We start from the raw sequence: 16,046 nt of genomic DNA on the forward strand, positions 1-16,046 counted from the left end.
TGAAGGGATTTAATTCTGTTTCGAGCTTTTCTTTTGTTGGCTTGAAGATGAAAATGTTTTCTTTTCTGATCTGCTTCTATAAACATAGTATCCCTTGACTTCTGCCGATAAAACTCTTCTTCTCTGCTATGCCATTCATTAATTTCTTGTTCTAGTTGTAATATCTATGTAGTGTTGTCTCGGTCACTCAATGGTTGCTGAAGTGTCATGAGCTGCTGTTGCAAGTTACTTAACTGCTGCTGTATGTTGCCAAAAGTAGTTTTATTCCATAGTGATAAAACTCTTCTTGTTTCACCAAGTTTTTGATCTAGTGAATAAGCTGCAGAACCTCTAAACTGCTTGGTCCAAACATTATTAATTTTAATCTTACAAGAATTATCACGCAACCAACATTCAAAAAATTTCCAATTCCTAACGTTTTGTTTCTCATTAGGTGACATATCAAGAAAGATGGGGCAGTGGTCTGAACCAAGGAAAGGTAGGTGCTTAAGACAAGTATTAGGAAAATTTAATAACCATTCAGTGTTAGTGAGACCTCTATCTAGTCTAGATTTAACTTTTCCAGTTCCATGTTTATTACTAGTCCAAGTGAAGGGATTACCTTGAAAACCTAGGTCACGTAAACCTATGTTTTGTATAGTTTGGGCAATAGGGGAAACTTGAGAAGTAGAACCATTGTTGTTTATTCTCTCCTCACTATGCAAAATGATATTCAAATCACCTATCATGATCCATGGGGCTGAAATGTTATACAAAATCACAAATATTTTCGATACAATTCCATTGGGTGATTTTCTCTTGTGGGTATGGTGAACCGTAAACACAGGATAACAACCACTTTGGTTTAGTTGGGTCACTACAAACTGATCAATGTAACATATTTTTATCCTTGTATAAAATTTCAAGTTCAAACCCATCTTTCCACATGAGACAAATACCCCTAGATTTACCAACTGAAGGGACAACAGTTATTGGGGAAGTTCAACGGTCTTATATAGTTTAGAATTTTATCAGAATTAACTTTTTTTTCTTGGAGAAAGACAATGTCAGGATTGAGCATTCTATTAAGGTATGCTAAATAATTCCTAGTTTCTTTAGAACTATAACCGTTGCAGTTCTAAGAGATAACTTTCATGATGATAACCACAACAAAACAAGAAGAAAACTTTAGATGGTTGTAAGTAAAATAAGAGTAAACACAAGCAGGAAAACAATTACTGAGAATGACAATTGAGAAAAAGTTTCCGATGGATACCTGAGCAGATGTTCCTTGGCTTTCAATTGCAGGGTTCAAGTTCTCTGCACTTGGAATATCAGCTTCCATCAACTCAACAACATTGTTGTCCATAACATTTTTATTAATGATTTCCCTAGAGTTTGGTGGTAAGACGTTCAGATTGTGAGGGTTCATAGACGGTGCTTGGTTAAGTGTAGAGTTTCTCATTCTTTTGCTTTGTCTGGCTTCATCAGCCACCATTTCTTCTGCAAAAGAGTTATCCATACTCCTTTCATCATCTCTGGCTTCATACACATATGCTTCTTCCTTCATATAGGCTTCATATTCCTCAGAAGACAAACTATCTAGATGTAATAGATAATTTGTCTGCATGCATTTTTCATCCACGTGATCAATCACCCAGAATTTGTCACAGATGTTGTTGGATGTAGGCACCAATGATATCTCACCCACGCTTCTTTTCCATCTGTAGTTTTACACCATCCGCCACGATACAAAGGCTTCTTGAGATCTATCTCTAACCGGGCAGAGACAGTATTTCCGTATCTGGGTCTGGAGTTCGCAGGATTTGTTGATATTTTTGTTCCCATGTAATCTAAGGCTTCATCTACGGCAATGACATTCATGTGTTCAAGTTTCAGATACTTAAACTCAACTGTATAAACTTGGGTTTTGAAAACATAATCCTGTAAAGGGATGTGAGGAAAATATTTTTGAACCTCAAACAAAGATCCACCAACAATCCAGGGATCATTTTGAATGATTTCATCTTTCTCTTCTTCATTCTTGAGTTTCACCAGCATTAAGTTATAACCCATAACTTGAATCTCCTTTCTTCTATATTGTCTCCATAACGAGTTGACTCCAGCCCTTATGATTTTCGTATTGATCTTGGTTTTTCGACTTGAGTTGAAAAAGAAGAGCATGAGTCAGTTCATCTGCTGCAGCATTGATATTGTGTGAAGTACCCACTACTCTTCTCTCGGTTGCTGGGATCGCAATAGCTGCATTTCTGAGTTGTCTAGAGAGGATGTTGATGCGATTTTCGTTATTTGCAGCCATTATAAGGTTTCCTAAAGATTGTAGAATACTAACCGTGTGATGAGTTTGCTTAGGGAAGACAAAGTGATGGGGTTCAAAGAAGGGGTCTCTTGTTATATAGATGAAGAGCTTTCCTAGATTGTTTGTTACACAGATCTGAGTATCCTATTTCAATATTTGGAAAATATGAAGAGATTCATGGGATATCTTTCCTTTCTGGAAGTCAAGTTGTAATCTTGCATACAATTGCCTTTTTTGTTGTAAACATGCCTATAATATAAAAACAGCCTTTGATACGCAAAATTATGAAATTTTAATTGAATGAATTGGTTGGAAGCATGCCTATAATGATGGAGGAGTTTAGGTGGCAAGAAAATTTGAATTTGGGTTTGACTGAATCGGTGGATTTTTGGAGAAGGATTCCAGGTTTGATTTTGAAGGAAAAATCATGATGATCTTCAAGATTATTATGCATATCTATCTTGGTAATGTCTATAGGATTTCTACTTTTATGGACCACCTTTGATGATAAGATGGTGAACATCACTGCCATTAACACCATTGCCTGTATTCCAAGTGCATGAAACATCTTGAAACTCCACCACTGGATTCCCCACAACGTACTCGCCAAAGTATCTGCACAAATAGGTTTAAGCTTCCATAAAATAATCATGACTCTAAAATTAAAAGTAAGGAAAGAAAACTGAATCGAAACAAAACCAAAAGGGCACTAAGATTTTCCTGAAGTTACAGTTCCACAATCGTTGGACAATCTATAAAACATGTAAAGCAAAAGAATCGATAATAACAAATATTCAGAGTTTAAAATAGATCATTAGTTAAAGAATCAGTGTAAAATTTGAGAAAAAGAAGTTGGTGAGCCGACTCATTGGTAGCCCGATCCTCAAAGTTATTTTTTCCAATTTTACTGCCATTGTAATACTAAAAATAAATAAATTCCATTCACAACTATTTTCATACTACTGTGTTTTTGTTGGTGGTAATCTTGTATCATGATCTTCAAAGAAACATCAAACTATTTCTCACTCTTCTACAGAGGCAGAATACCGTGGCTTAACTAATGCTGCTGCAGAGATCTTATGGATGTCATATTTGTTTGAAGAATTATCAGTTCATCTCTCCCTGGCTTGCAAGTTATTTTGTGACAATCAGGGTGCTGGCAGTCTCACTGCTAATCCCATTTTTCATGCTCGCACCAAACATATTGAGGTGGATTATCACATGATTCAGGATCTTGTTAGATTTGGTTTTCTCAGAGTCTCTTATGTTCATACTTCTCATCAGGTGGACGATATGTTCACTAAGGGACTCTCCAAATCTCAGTTTAGTCTTCTTAAATCCAAACTTATGCCTGTTGTACGAACATCGGTTTGAGGAGGGCTGTTACACCATCTAATGGCTCTCATTGCATCTTATTGTATGCTTGCCAAACTGTCTTAGTTGTACGGATACCTCATTTATTGTTCTGTTAATTGTATGTTAACTGTAAACAAATGAGTCATGTGTTTATCTTTGTCAGGTCTATAAAAGGACCTTGTTTTGTATCTTTCAAGATTAACTTTTACCTTCAATAGAATTACTACTCTTACAAGGCTATAGTAAGTCAACTCAGTTTGTATATCCAACTCTTTTGAGTCAAACTCGTCTCACAAAAAGGTACACTGCAGTTTATTAGAAGTTTATAAAGTTAAATCTGGAATAATTCTGGACAGTCCAAGCCTGAGTAAAATTATTAGTTTTAACCCCATGTTCGAGTGGGTTGGATCGAAGTGGTACCTGGGAAAGATTTCTTGTCTGCTGGTGAGGATCGGGATCATCACCTACTGATCCTGATCGACTGATCCAGCTAACCACATTTTCCTAGCATATGTTCAGTTAGGCGCCAATGAAATATTCCCGAGTCAACAAAGACTCAAATTTAACAAAACTAGTGACAAAAACCCTAGGTGAACAAACTAGTGATAAGAAAAAACCGGTCATATTATTTTTAACAAATAAAAACCGTTTCAAACAAAACTGGGACAAAAACCCCAATTCAAATAAAATTTTTAAAATTCAGTTTTTATTTGATTTCTTAATTCCAAAATTAACCTTCCGCATATAAAAACACTTTCAAAGGAAAGTTTGGCGGAAACAAGAAGATTTTTTTCCTCTCTGAACCGAACAAATCAGATTCAGAAAAAGTGTGATTCTTCTTTCCTAGTTTTCTTCGTTCTTTTCGTTTCAATTCAAAGATTCGTCATCATCTTCTCCCAATTTCAATTCAAAAATTGAGAGAGCAATTTTAGGTTTGTTTGATTGAAGAACCGGAAGAGAAGCTACAAGTTTTGAGATCTGTTTATTCGAGATACGTAGAAGAATCCAATTCAGCTGTTCGAAGAAGAGAAGATAAACGTAGTTGTTCGAAGAAGAGAAGAATCCAATTCGTTATTCGAGATCTGGTTGCAATTCAGTTTAGCTGAAATCATATTTCCGCTTTGCAAGTTGAAATTGAATCTCGAATTGAAGAATCCAGCTGAAAAATCAATCAATTTCGTGTTGATCATCTTCGTCTTCATATTAATCTTCGTCTTCAAGGAATCAATCAACTTTTCAGGTATTCAATTCTCTTTTTTTTTGTTGATTTTTGATTTTGTTTGTGTGAATTTGCTAGTCACTCTTGTCGAATAAACTGAATTGATGTTAGCATATGATTTTTTATGTTTGTGTTGATGTTCTTATGAAGGATTCCATCTCTTTGGAACTGTTTTTCAAAAAAAAAAAATTGTTGTTGATATTCACATCTGGTGAAACTGTTTTTGGTTTCATCATTTTGTTCTGTAGATTATGGATTCTGTTCTCGCACTTGTATGTCACAAAGAAGATTGTTTAACTCTTCGTATTGGCCTCCAAGAGTCTTTTTCTAATTTGAAGACTAGTATATCCTCAAGTTGGTGTGAATTCTCTCCTCCTTCTATGGAAATTTTTCACATGGTTGATGATCAGCAAAAGGTCATTCATTCTGATTTTGATCTTCAATGTTTGGCTCTATTTAGTATGTATAATAAAGAAGGGATTATGGAGTTACTCGTAAGTCACAAAGCTGAGAGTTGTGTTTCAATAAGTTCAGGAATTATAGCTTTTGATGACCAGCCACAAAGTTATGGAATTATACCTTTTGAGAAGCCACAGATTGATTATGATGTTCCAGATAAAATTAAGGAACCGTTGAAGTCTGCTCACTGGTTACATCTCTTTCAAGGAGTTGAACAGTTGTTTCCGGGAGGTGTTGAACAAGTTCGTTGTGATTTACAGAAGTATCACGCAGCAGCTGGTTATGAATACATGGTATATAGGAATGAGAAGTTGAGGATTGGTGCACGTTGTGCTAATAATAACAAAGAGGAGAAATGTGACTGGCATTTATATGCTGTGTCTGTTGATGGTGTTGCAGGAAGTCCTTTTATTATCAAGGAACTAAATAATCAGCATACTTGTGTTGGTGGATTTGTTAACATGCCACGGATATCGAAGAAACTAGTTAGTAGCTTGATTATTGATGAAATTAAACAGGATCCTAATAAGAAAACTAAGCATATTATGGAATCTTTTACGAGAGACTTCGGCTTTGACATTAGTCGTTATTATGCATACGCAGGTAAGAAGCATGCACTGAATACTTCATGGGGAGAGAACGAGAAATCTTTTATGTTCTTGAACTGGTATAAAAACAAGTTGATTGAAACCAATCCTGGTTCTCACGTGGTTTTGGAAATTGAAGAAGGGACCAATAATTTTCAGAGGATGTTTATCTGTTTTGAAGCTTGTAGTCATGGATTCAATTTCTGTCGTCCTGTATTATTCGTTGATGCGGCTCACTTGAAAAGCAAGTACCTTGGTCATATGATGGCAGCAACAGGTCTAACCGGAAATGATGGTAAGGTTTTTATCATTTTTTTATGTTGGTTTCATCATTTTTTTTATGTTGGTTTCATCATTTTTTATGTTTGGTTTTCATCGCATCTTATGCTTGTGTTATGCTTTCTGTTCATGTTACAGAAATCTTCCCTCTTGTTTATGGTGTGGTTTCATCGGAGAATGAAGCGAACTGGAAATGGTTTTTGGATAATTTGAAGAAAGTCTTTTCTCCTTTGCGACCAAAGCTTACTTTTGTGAGTGATTGAGGTATTGGATTGGTAACACAAATTCCTATTGTTTTTCCTGAGGCTTTTCATGGTTGGTGCTACTGGCATATGCAATGCAATATCAATACATGCTTACCAAAGAGTTGCAAAGTTTATAACAAATACGTATTGGGACTGTTTAAGAAATGTGCGTATGCTTCTACTCATAAAGAATTTTCAGAGAATTGGGATAAGTTGAGGAAGGTTCAAAATCAGAAGTTACAAGACTATCTAAGTAGAGCTCCTCTTGATAAATGGGCAAGTTTTTTCTTCAAGGGTCGACGATATGGTAGGTTGTGTTCAAATATTGCTGAGAGTTTCAATGGTTCGGTCGTTGAAGAGAGAGAGAAGCCTATAGACATCATGGTTGATGAGATCAGGGTGAAGCTAATGGACCAAATGTGTAAACGTCGCGAGGACTCTGCTAACTTAATGAAATGGCGTCAAACTCTATGTCCAGAATATGAAGCTCTACTCCACGAAAACAAGATGCATGGATGTAACTACCAAGTCACCAAGTCGTCGGAATATGTGTTTGAAGTTCATGCTTCATTAACACATACTGTCAATTTGAAAAGAAGAACATGTTCTTGCAACCGTTGGCGTATTGACGGTTTCCGGTGTGCCCATGCTGTCCGTTGCATCATGGTGAATGGAGAAGATCCTTACAATTATGTTGAGCACTACTTTACAGTAAAGTTCTACCGAGAATCGTATAAACATGCAATCAATCCTGTTCCCACAGTCGAAAAGCCCGTGACAGTGTCGCCGAAATCGATGGTTTTTGGTCCGAATAATGGACCACAACCAGGACGTCCATCGAAGAAGAAGAGGATTCCTAATACAGGTTCAGTTGCCAATAAGAAGATGAGAACCTGTGGTTCCTGCAAGGTTTTGACCACCCATAATAAACGGACATGCCCTTCTCGTCAGATTTCATGAGAACTTGTAGTCATTTCGACTAGACTACAATATGTGGTTCCTGCAAGTCATCGAATTTTACTCTTAGTTTCGTTTGCTAGACTACAATATGTGTTTCATTTACTGTTTCATATATTTTTGTTTTTAGAAGTTAATATGCTGCAGGTGTTTTCATTTTATATTTTGTCTAAGAATAATAAGTTTGATTAAGTTTAAGTTTTTCAGAATTTTTACAGGCCTTTATAGTTTGGTGTAACCGAATCAGGTTTCATCATTTTTTTGATGAAACCAGAAAGGGTTTCATCTTATTTTGGTGGAACCATTGTTTTACTGTCACTTTTTCTTCTATATTTTTTGACAACACAGTAGATGATGTTTTGTTTATTGTTTATTGGTGCCGCAAATATATGACACATCATTTATGGATAGTTTTTATAAAAATGAGACATCATATTTCTGTAGACATAAGCTTTTAAGGAAATACAACTGAAATAGCACGAAATCGTTTTTTATATAAACTGTAACCATTTCACAAGTACTTTAAACTTCAACTAAAACTTGAATCTGCAAGGAGAACTGTATGTCAAGGAGTATCATCATTACAATAACCATTTCAAAAGTAATTTAAAATTCAACTAAAACTGAATGTTCAATAGGACGGGCACGACATGCGAGTATTATTCTATATTGTCAAGGAGTATCTTCAACGCCAACTTTGGTCTCATATGATGCACCTTTTCTCGTATATCATCTGTAGACATGTTTCCTTTCAAGAGGCTCTTCATGTAATAGCAAACATGCAGGCCACAATCGTTCCTGAAAAACCAAAACAATGTCTCAATTGTTACAAAGTGACTAGCTGAGAGTGTTCTGATATTAGTATCTATATGTAAAGCATTCGGTTACAAGTGATGTAATGATTTCAAGCATATGCATATGTGAACTATAAACTTCCAAACATAACTTACCCTATTTGTTCACAACATGTAGGGTTGTGCAAAGAGTATGTTGTTGGCTGACTTGCCTGCTGAGCACAGGGGAGCTTTGCGTCGTGATGTGCAAATGCTGATATTATACGTTGTTTCATGCTTTCAGCACTTTTTCTGCACTCCTCTCCCGTGGAAGCCAAGGAGTTGTAGTGATAAAATTCCCCAGTTTCAAAATCAAAAGTAAGCAATGTCCAATGGTTTACATCTCCAAGTGATGTCAGCAACGGAACGAACAAAAACCGCACGCTATAATCCATTTTGTCGATGAAGCCTTCTATTACAGCACCACATTTCTTTCCTAATGAGTGACATGTCTGAAACAAAATACCAGATAAAATCTCCTTAATTAGTTACAGACATGCAAGTTTGATGAAACCAAACTTTGTTCCATAAAAATTAACCATATAAACAACATCATTTTTTGTTTTCCACAACTATTTTTTATGCCAACAAAATTTACATTAAAGAATTTCGGAGTAAACTTACATAGGCAAATGTGCTTATAAACACATCTCTCTGGTACTTTGGAGAACCATCTTGTTTCAACTCATTTTTTTTGATGTTGTTTTGCAGCTTCAAAATGTAGAACTCTATAATGTCTCCTGCGACGTCACCCTCTCTCATAAAATTATCCATCATCTTCCCCGATATATGTAATTGAAGATTTAAATGCTCCCACGCCGTTGACCTGTTAATTTTATTTTTTAAAAAGCTAGTCAATGATGGATAAAAAAGGAGAAACAATGCATAACTTGGAACAAAATTTTGATGAAACCAGTCTTGGTTACATCAGTTATTTCCCAATTACCTTTCATTGTTCTTTCTGAAAAAAGTGGTCACGAGGGGTTTCTCATTTTTGTTGAGTACTTTCAAGATCTTCAAGTTATCAACTGGTTTCAACTTCACCCCCTGTACTTCCTGCACCTTCTTGTTCTCCTTGCACTTACGAGCTGTAACCTTTCTTCTTTTTTTCACACTGGTGTTGTAATCTTGCATTCTGATAGGTGGAACCAAATTCCTTCTGTCTTCCCTCATTCTTGTAACCATGTTACTCATCCTTTGCGCAGCACTGAGTTCTCCCTGTCCTTTCTCTTGACTGTCACACTGCGACAGTCCTAAATCAAATCCAGGTTGTTCATTCTCTAACTCAAGTAAATCATTCGCCATCTTTACAGCTGGGTAGTAGTATACGCTTTCAACATTTGGCTTTGACGAAGAACAACCTTTCTTATTGTATTCGTATTCCATTTTCCTGATAACATCTTCATCAATTACAAATTGAGTTTCGTTTTCTTCTTGTTCAATAATTTGCTTCGACGAAGAATCTTTGCTCATTTCAGATTCCACCCGCTCTGCCACCTTGATATCCTCAACGGTATTTGGAGTCAACTCAGTACCCTCTCCTTCTTGTTCATCATTGGTGACTGGCATCGACGAAGAAGCTTTGCTCATTTCAGATTCCACCCGCTCTGCCACCTTGATATCCTCAATGGTATTTGGAGTCAACTCAGTACCCTCTCCTTCTTGTTCATCATTGGTGACTGGCATCGACGAAGAAGCTTTGCTCATTTCAGATTCAACCCGCTCTGCCACCTTGATATCCTCAACGGTATTTGGAGTCAACTCAGTACCCTCTCCTTCTTGTTCATCATTGGTGACTGGCATCGATGAAGTAGCTTTCTCCATTTCAGATTCAACCCGCTCTGCCACCTTGATATCCTCAACGGTATTTGGAGTCAACTCAGTACCCTCCTTCTTGTTCATCATTGGTGACTAGCATCGATGAAGTAGCTTTCTCCATTTCAGATTCAACCCGCTCTGCCACCTTGATATCCTCGATATTATTGGAGTCAACTCAGTACCATCTCCTTCTTGTTCATCATCGGTGACTGTCTTCGACGAAGAAGATATGACCTGCTCTTGTTCAGATTCTTGTTCATTTATCATGTTAACATCCCTTGTTATAACCTGCAATATTAAGATACCTAAGTTATTTTTTTTCATCTTCCTGTGTCAAAACCTAATGCTGTAAAAATCAAAAACTTCTGAAAGAATAAAAAGAACTGGCCAATTCATCAAACAAATATTAACTTGAAATGATGAAACCAAATTTGGTTCCATCAAAAGAATGATGGAACCAAATCTGGTTTCATCAAAAAAATGATGAAATGTATAAGAAAATTTTAATATATGCGAGTAATTCAATTGTTACTAAGAAAAATCAAATCTATCTTTATACCAGTTGTTGTTCCCTGTCCTCGGCATCATATTTTGCCAGCAGTGATTCTTCTTCTTTAGAAAGAACATATGTAGTATTGGTCCTAAGCTTTTCAATCAATGCTCGTGCAAATTGGTATTTGGCTTTGAAGGAGTTAGCTTCACTGCTAGCACCAACATTTTCTTCATCTTGCACTTTAATCGGCACTTCATTTTCTTCATCTGGCACAACAATTCCCACTTCATCTACGGGATCAGCCAAGCGCATTTCTGATTCGTCATACTGAAGCAAGAATGATCCCTTTCGGTGACCAATATTCTCCTGCAGTACACAAGAAAAATTGGTTTCAGCTAAAAATTTTGATAAATCCAAAACTGGTTTCATCAAAAAAGTTAATCTGAACAAGAAAATATTTACCAAAATTCGTTTAAAATAAAACAGACGACATTCCAAGAAAAGCATTTTTAATGGTAACAAGTAATGGTAAGAACTCATAGCAATAATCTAATAAAACCCTCGAAGATTTCGAATATTGTCTAACAAAAATATCAAATAAAACCCTCGAAGTTATCTAAAAAACAAAAATTCAGCTAGAATTTTTGATGAAATCAAAATTGGTTCCATCAGAAAAGTAAATCTTCTAAGTAAATATTTACCTTAGACCAAAGTTCTGTTTTTTCTTCAAGATTCTCGAAGTTAGACAATACTTGTTGACAGATGTTGCTAAGGTTCCATCTAACAAACCTCGGATACTTGTCTAGCCCATGCTTTCTTTGTGCGATCTTTGTCATCTCTGCCAACCAATACTGCAAAAAAAAAAAACAACAACCAATATTCAAATTAATCATCAAAAACAAGTCGCTTATTATTCAACAACCATTATTGAAAAAAAATACTGAACTTATGAAAAAAAAGAACAAATCTTAACTTACCAGAGGGTATATTACACAACCAACAACATTTTCTACGTCTGTTCTGTTTGTCATTATCGAATCAAGTACATAGTCATGGAAGACTTCCGGCCAGCACACCTTGTTCATATCAAACACCATATACAAGTACTTTGCTGCGAGAGTCTGCCCACATTTGTTAGGGACAAATACTGAAACCAACAGAAACATTACGAAAAACTTGACAAAGTCATCCGCTCTGGTTTCATCATTTGCGGCTTCCAGCATACGCTTTTCAATATCGGTTTTTTTTGTCTTTTTATTTCCAGCAAAATAATTAGCCACAAATACGTTAACCTTTTTAACCAGATCTTCATCAATGTCGTCTGCTTCTACATAATTCACCATTTGGAAACCAAAAGTCACAGCAAAATGTTCTGGAATTGTCCGCAAAATCATTTTCCTTGATCTTGCTAATTTGAAACAATACGGGAGCTTACAAGTCTGTTTTCAATTGTACCTAAAAACATTATTACTGCTTTTGTCTTTTTGATGAGCTCATCTTTGTTCATTACGCCATCATAGAACGGCTCAAAGAAACGCCAGAAAGGACATGATTTAAGAGATTTCAAATGCAGTTGCTTGTTTTTTATCAACGCCTTAATTTTCACTGCTAGCTCGCACAAATGATGCAATGAGCACCTGTATGGTTCCTTATCTCTTTTTTTACCTATTGTGAAACCAAAATTAAACCATAAGAGAATAATAAATAATAATGATGAAACCATAAGACATAAACTTGTAATGATGAAACCATAAGCACGAACAAAGTGATGAAACCATAAGCATAATTGAAACTTGTATGAAACCATAAGATTACGTAACATAGCGCCAATCTCCACAGTTTGAATTCAAATCAACAACCAATAACAACTCTAGAAGTAAACCAATAACTAAAAATGATGAAACCAATTTTGGGTTTCATTAAGAAACAGAAAATGATATCTGGTTTCATCGCAAATCTATTACATCATTCTTGCAGACCTAAACCTAACAAATGAAAAGTGATGAAACCAAAAATGGTTTCATCAAAAAGACCATATTATTATGATGTAACAGATTAACAATTGGTGGAACCAATTTACCAATTGGTTGTAAAATGATGAAACCCAGAATGATTTCATAAAAAAAAAACAGATTATACTTTGGTTTCATCAAATAAACAACAAATGAAATATGGTTTCATCAAATAGAAAAAAAAAATATCTGGTTGCATCAAATATACAAACAATTGAAATCTGTTTTCATTTGGTTACATCAAACAAACTGAAACCTAAACCTAAACCAAAGAAACGATGTAACCAAATGAAAACAGAACCTAACCTAAGAAATGAAACCTAAAAGCAAACAGAAAACCAACCCATAAATCAAATGAAACCTAATAATCTTTTGAATTCAAACTCGAAATCAACTTGAAAGCAAGTTCGATTTCTTACCTTTAGGAGATGGTTTCGCTATTTTCTTTAGCTTTTCATCTTTCTTTTTCGCCTGTTGATTTTGTTTCTTCACCATTTGTGGTTGAAAAATTAAGTCAGATTTTGTAGCAGTGGTTGAAATACGCAACCATAGAATAAGAGAAGAAGGTAAAATCGAGAAGATGATGACGAATACAGATTGATTTTGAATGATTTTGGCTTAGGGATGAGCAGATTGATTTTGAATGAATACAGGAGCGGATTGATTTTTGAACGAACAGATTGATTTTGAACGAACAGGAGCGGAAGTTTTAAGAAACTTTTTCCGTTAGTGGGTCGTTTTCTTTCTCAGTTTCTTTTGGGTTGAATTAGGGGAGGGTAGTTTAGACAGTTTATGATATTTGGGGTTTTTGTATCACTTTTGTTTGGATGGGTTTTTTGTAGATGGGTTATAACCCCCCGCGGACCGTAAATTTAAAATTTAAAACAGCTAACCACAGCCTCCTCTATGGTTTCAAGCCCTAATGGCCTAATCAGGTAGTAGAGGAGCTGACGCAGCTGTGCATTTGATTTCGTTCACATATTGCAATAGAAAAGAAAAAAAGAAAAATAAGTTTAACATGAATGCTTTTAACGATTTAACAGAATAATAGATTAAGTTAAATTAATTGCTAAGCTATATTTTAACACAAGCACCCAATATCAGACTCTCATTGTTAATTGCAAAACATAAAAATTATACTTTAATCAAAGATAGGAAATTGTCATCTAGCTAGTTTTACGTTCACTACTTTTCTCCTCAACCTTCTTCTTAGACCCTCCGTTTGATTCCATTGCATGGAAGATTACAAAACAAATATAAACAATAAAAAAAAAATAATGTCGTGGCAAACCATTAGGCTATGAATTAATCAAAAGTTGTAAACAATTCACGATAACTTAACAAACAATACCGATTAGGTTAAGCTGTACTTGATAATGCTGGAGAAGTGAGAAATTAGAAGGAGTTGTTGTCCTGAAATTACACAGCGACACAATGCGCCCATAAGTATTCATATATATTGAACCGAAAAAAATAAATGGCTTTAAATTTAGAAGTACACATAAAAAAACCGCACCCAAGACCAAAATATGATTTATTTATTTTTTACTTATAATCAAAGGTAGGTATGGGCAAACTAGGATTATCAAAACTTTCCAGAACCGCTGTTTTACTTTCACTACTTTTCTCCTCCTGCTTCTTTTTCCCAAAAATCCTACCAAACCAAGAAGAAGACCCTCCATCTTCTACAACATCTGTTGGATAACCCTCTGGAAAACCACTTGGTATATGAACAGGAGCATCTTCTTGTTCACTTACCAACTGAGGTAACTTATTATTATTCAAGCAGAGACCAACACCTTCAATCATAGCTAAAAACACTCCACCAATTAAAGCTGATTTTGAAGCTTTAAGAAATCCTTGACGAATATTAAGCAATCCACCGGTGGCAGCACCGGCAATAATTGAGTTCCATGGGTCTTCTTTATGTCTAAGATGAGCAACTGTACAATCACAAGCTGAATACATAGCACCCCATACAGCAAAACTACCGCCAATACGAGGAGCATTCATTCTCATAGCTTGTGCACCACCCTTAAATCTTTCACCTTTTGGCGAATTGTACATTCCTTTCAGAAAGTGAAAAAAACCACCACCTAAGACTCCCATTCCAAAACCAGCACCAGCATCGGTAACAATTCTGTCGGGGCATAGCGTCTGTCCATGGAATTCCATCACGGAAATCAACAATTAATGATTTCGATCCAAAACCCTAGCTAGCTAGTTTATAAACTTTCTTTCGCGAACGTGAAGAATAATTTCTTTACCAGGAATCTAGTTTATAAACTTTCTTTCGTGAACGTGAAGAACAATTTCTTAACCAAGAATTTAAACAGGTGGCCAGTTACGTACGTAGAGTTCCTACTTGTACGATAAGATTTCTTGTTTTTATATTTCGCGGACAGTTCGAGTCTTGGAAAGAAAGAAACCAAATTCAACCTTGTTCTACCTGTTAGTGGCATACTAAGTGCATATTTAAAGGATGGGTCGTGCTAGGGGCCGATGCATGTTTGAACCTGGATGATATAATGCGCACTATGATACCTTATAATCCACGAGATGACTAGCCTGTTATGATGAATGTGATGTTCCTATATACCTCTGGTATGTGTATATGATGTCCTGTATCACCAGTACCCAGTGTATTATTATTGTGCCAATGGCAAACATTTAACAGGTGAAGACCATAGATCTCTATTATCCATACCCGACCAGATTAATATATTTATTGTGAGCGAGTATAAAGCATGGGTTATGAGAGTGTAAAAATGGAATTTTCTTTGAAAATGGAGAAGTAGTGGGGTGAATCAGTGATAACCTTCACCACACGGCAGACTCTCTGCAGCCCATATCTTTTTTCTTCTTAAAGAAAAAACCTAAATGAACCATGGCCCCTTTTGTTTTGGGGTAGAAATTTCATCTGTGTAATGGACACCAAATGCTGTCTGGGCCATATACTTTTTCCGTCGAAGACCCATCTAAGTCTATTTTCGCTCTTACCATATTATAGGTGAGTCATGAGTGTCTAGTTAAAGCACTCCGACCATTTTTGATGGTTTTTTCTAAGAAGACAACAATGCTTACTAACATCAGGTTGTTTGTAAATAACATCCAGAATTGGGGTTGCATTCTGAGCTCGTGTATCTTGAAGTTAATGACAACAAACTCCCGGGAAAGTTGTCAGAGAATTTATGTTTTGGTGGTGAATTCTACGGGATTTCGGCATTTCAATCAAATTTACTGGTGAATTACCGAAGTCGTTTACGGAGTGTCCTAGTTTAACTCATGTTTTGCTTTATAAGAATATGTTAGGTGGTGAGGTTCCAGCTAGTTTTTGGTCGCCAGTGAATTTGTCGCGTGTTCAGATGAATGATAATGTGTTTTCGAGGGCACTTCCAGATAAGTTGAGTTCGAAGATAGAGCGTTTTGAACCCAAATCTTTCACTTACAGATCAAGAATAATGCAACACACAAATCACAGAGAAAACT

General features: G+C 35.8%; 1 protein-coding gene across 1 annotated transcript; it reads right to left on the bottom strand.

The window, feature by feature from the left end:
- Nucleotides 1–14,102: 14,102 nt before the first annotated feature.
- LOC113294237 (mitochondrial import inner membrane translocase subunit TIM17-2-like) lies at nt 14,103–14,732 on the bottom strand. Its single transcript, XM_026542643.1, has one exon. The coding sequence runs from the start codon at nt 14,730–14,732 to the stop codon at nt 14,103–14,105; it is 630 nt and encodes a 209-aa protein (XP_026398428.1).
- Nucleotides 14,733–16,046: the final 1,314 nt, after the last annotated feature.

This window comes from Papaver somniferum, chromosome 7, assembly GCF_003573695.1.
Source record: "Papaver somniferum cultivar HN1 chromosome 7, ASM357369v1, whole genome shotgun sequence".
Classification (NCBI taxonomy): Eukaryota; Viridiplantae; Streptophyta; class Magnoliopsida; order Ranunculales; family Papaveraceae; genus Papaver; species Papaver somniferum.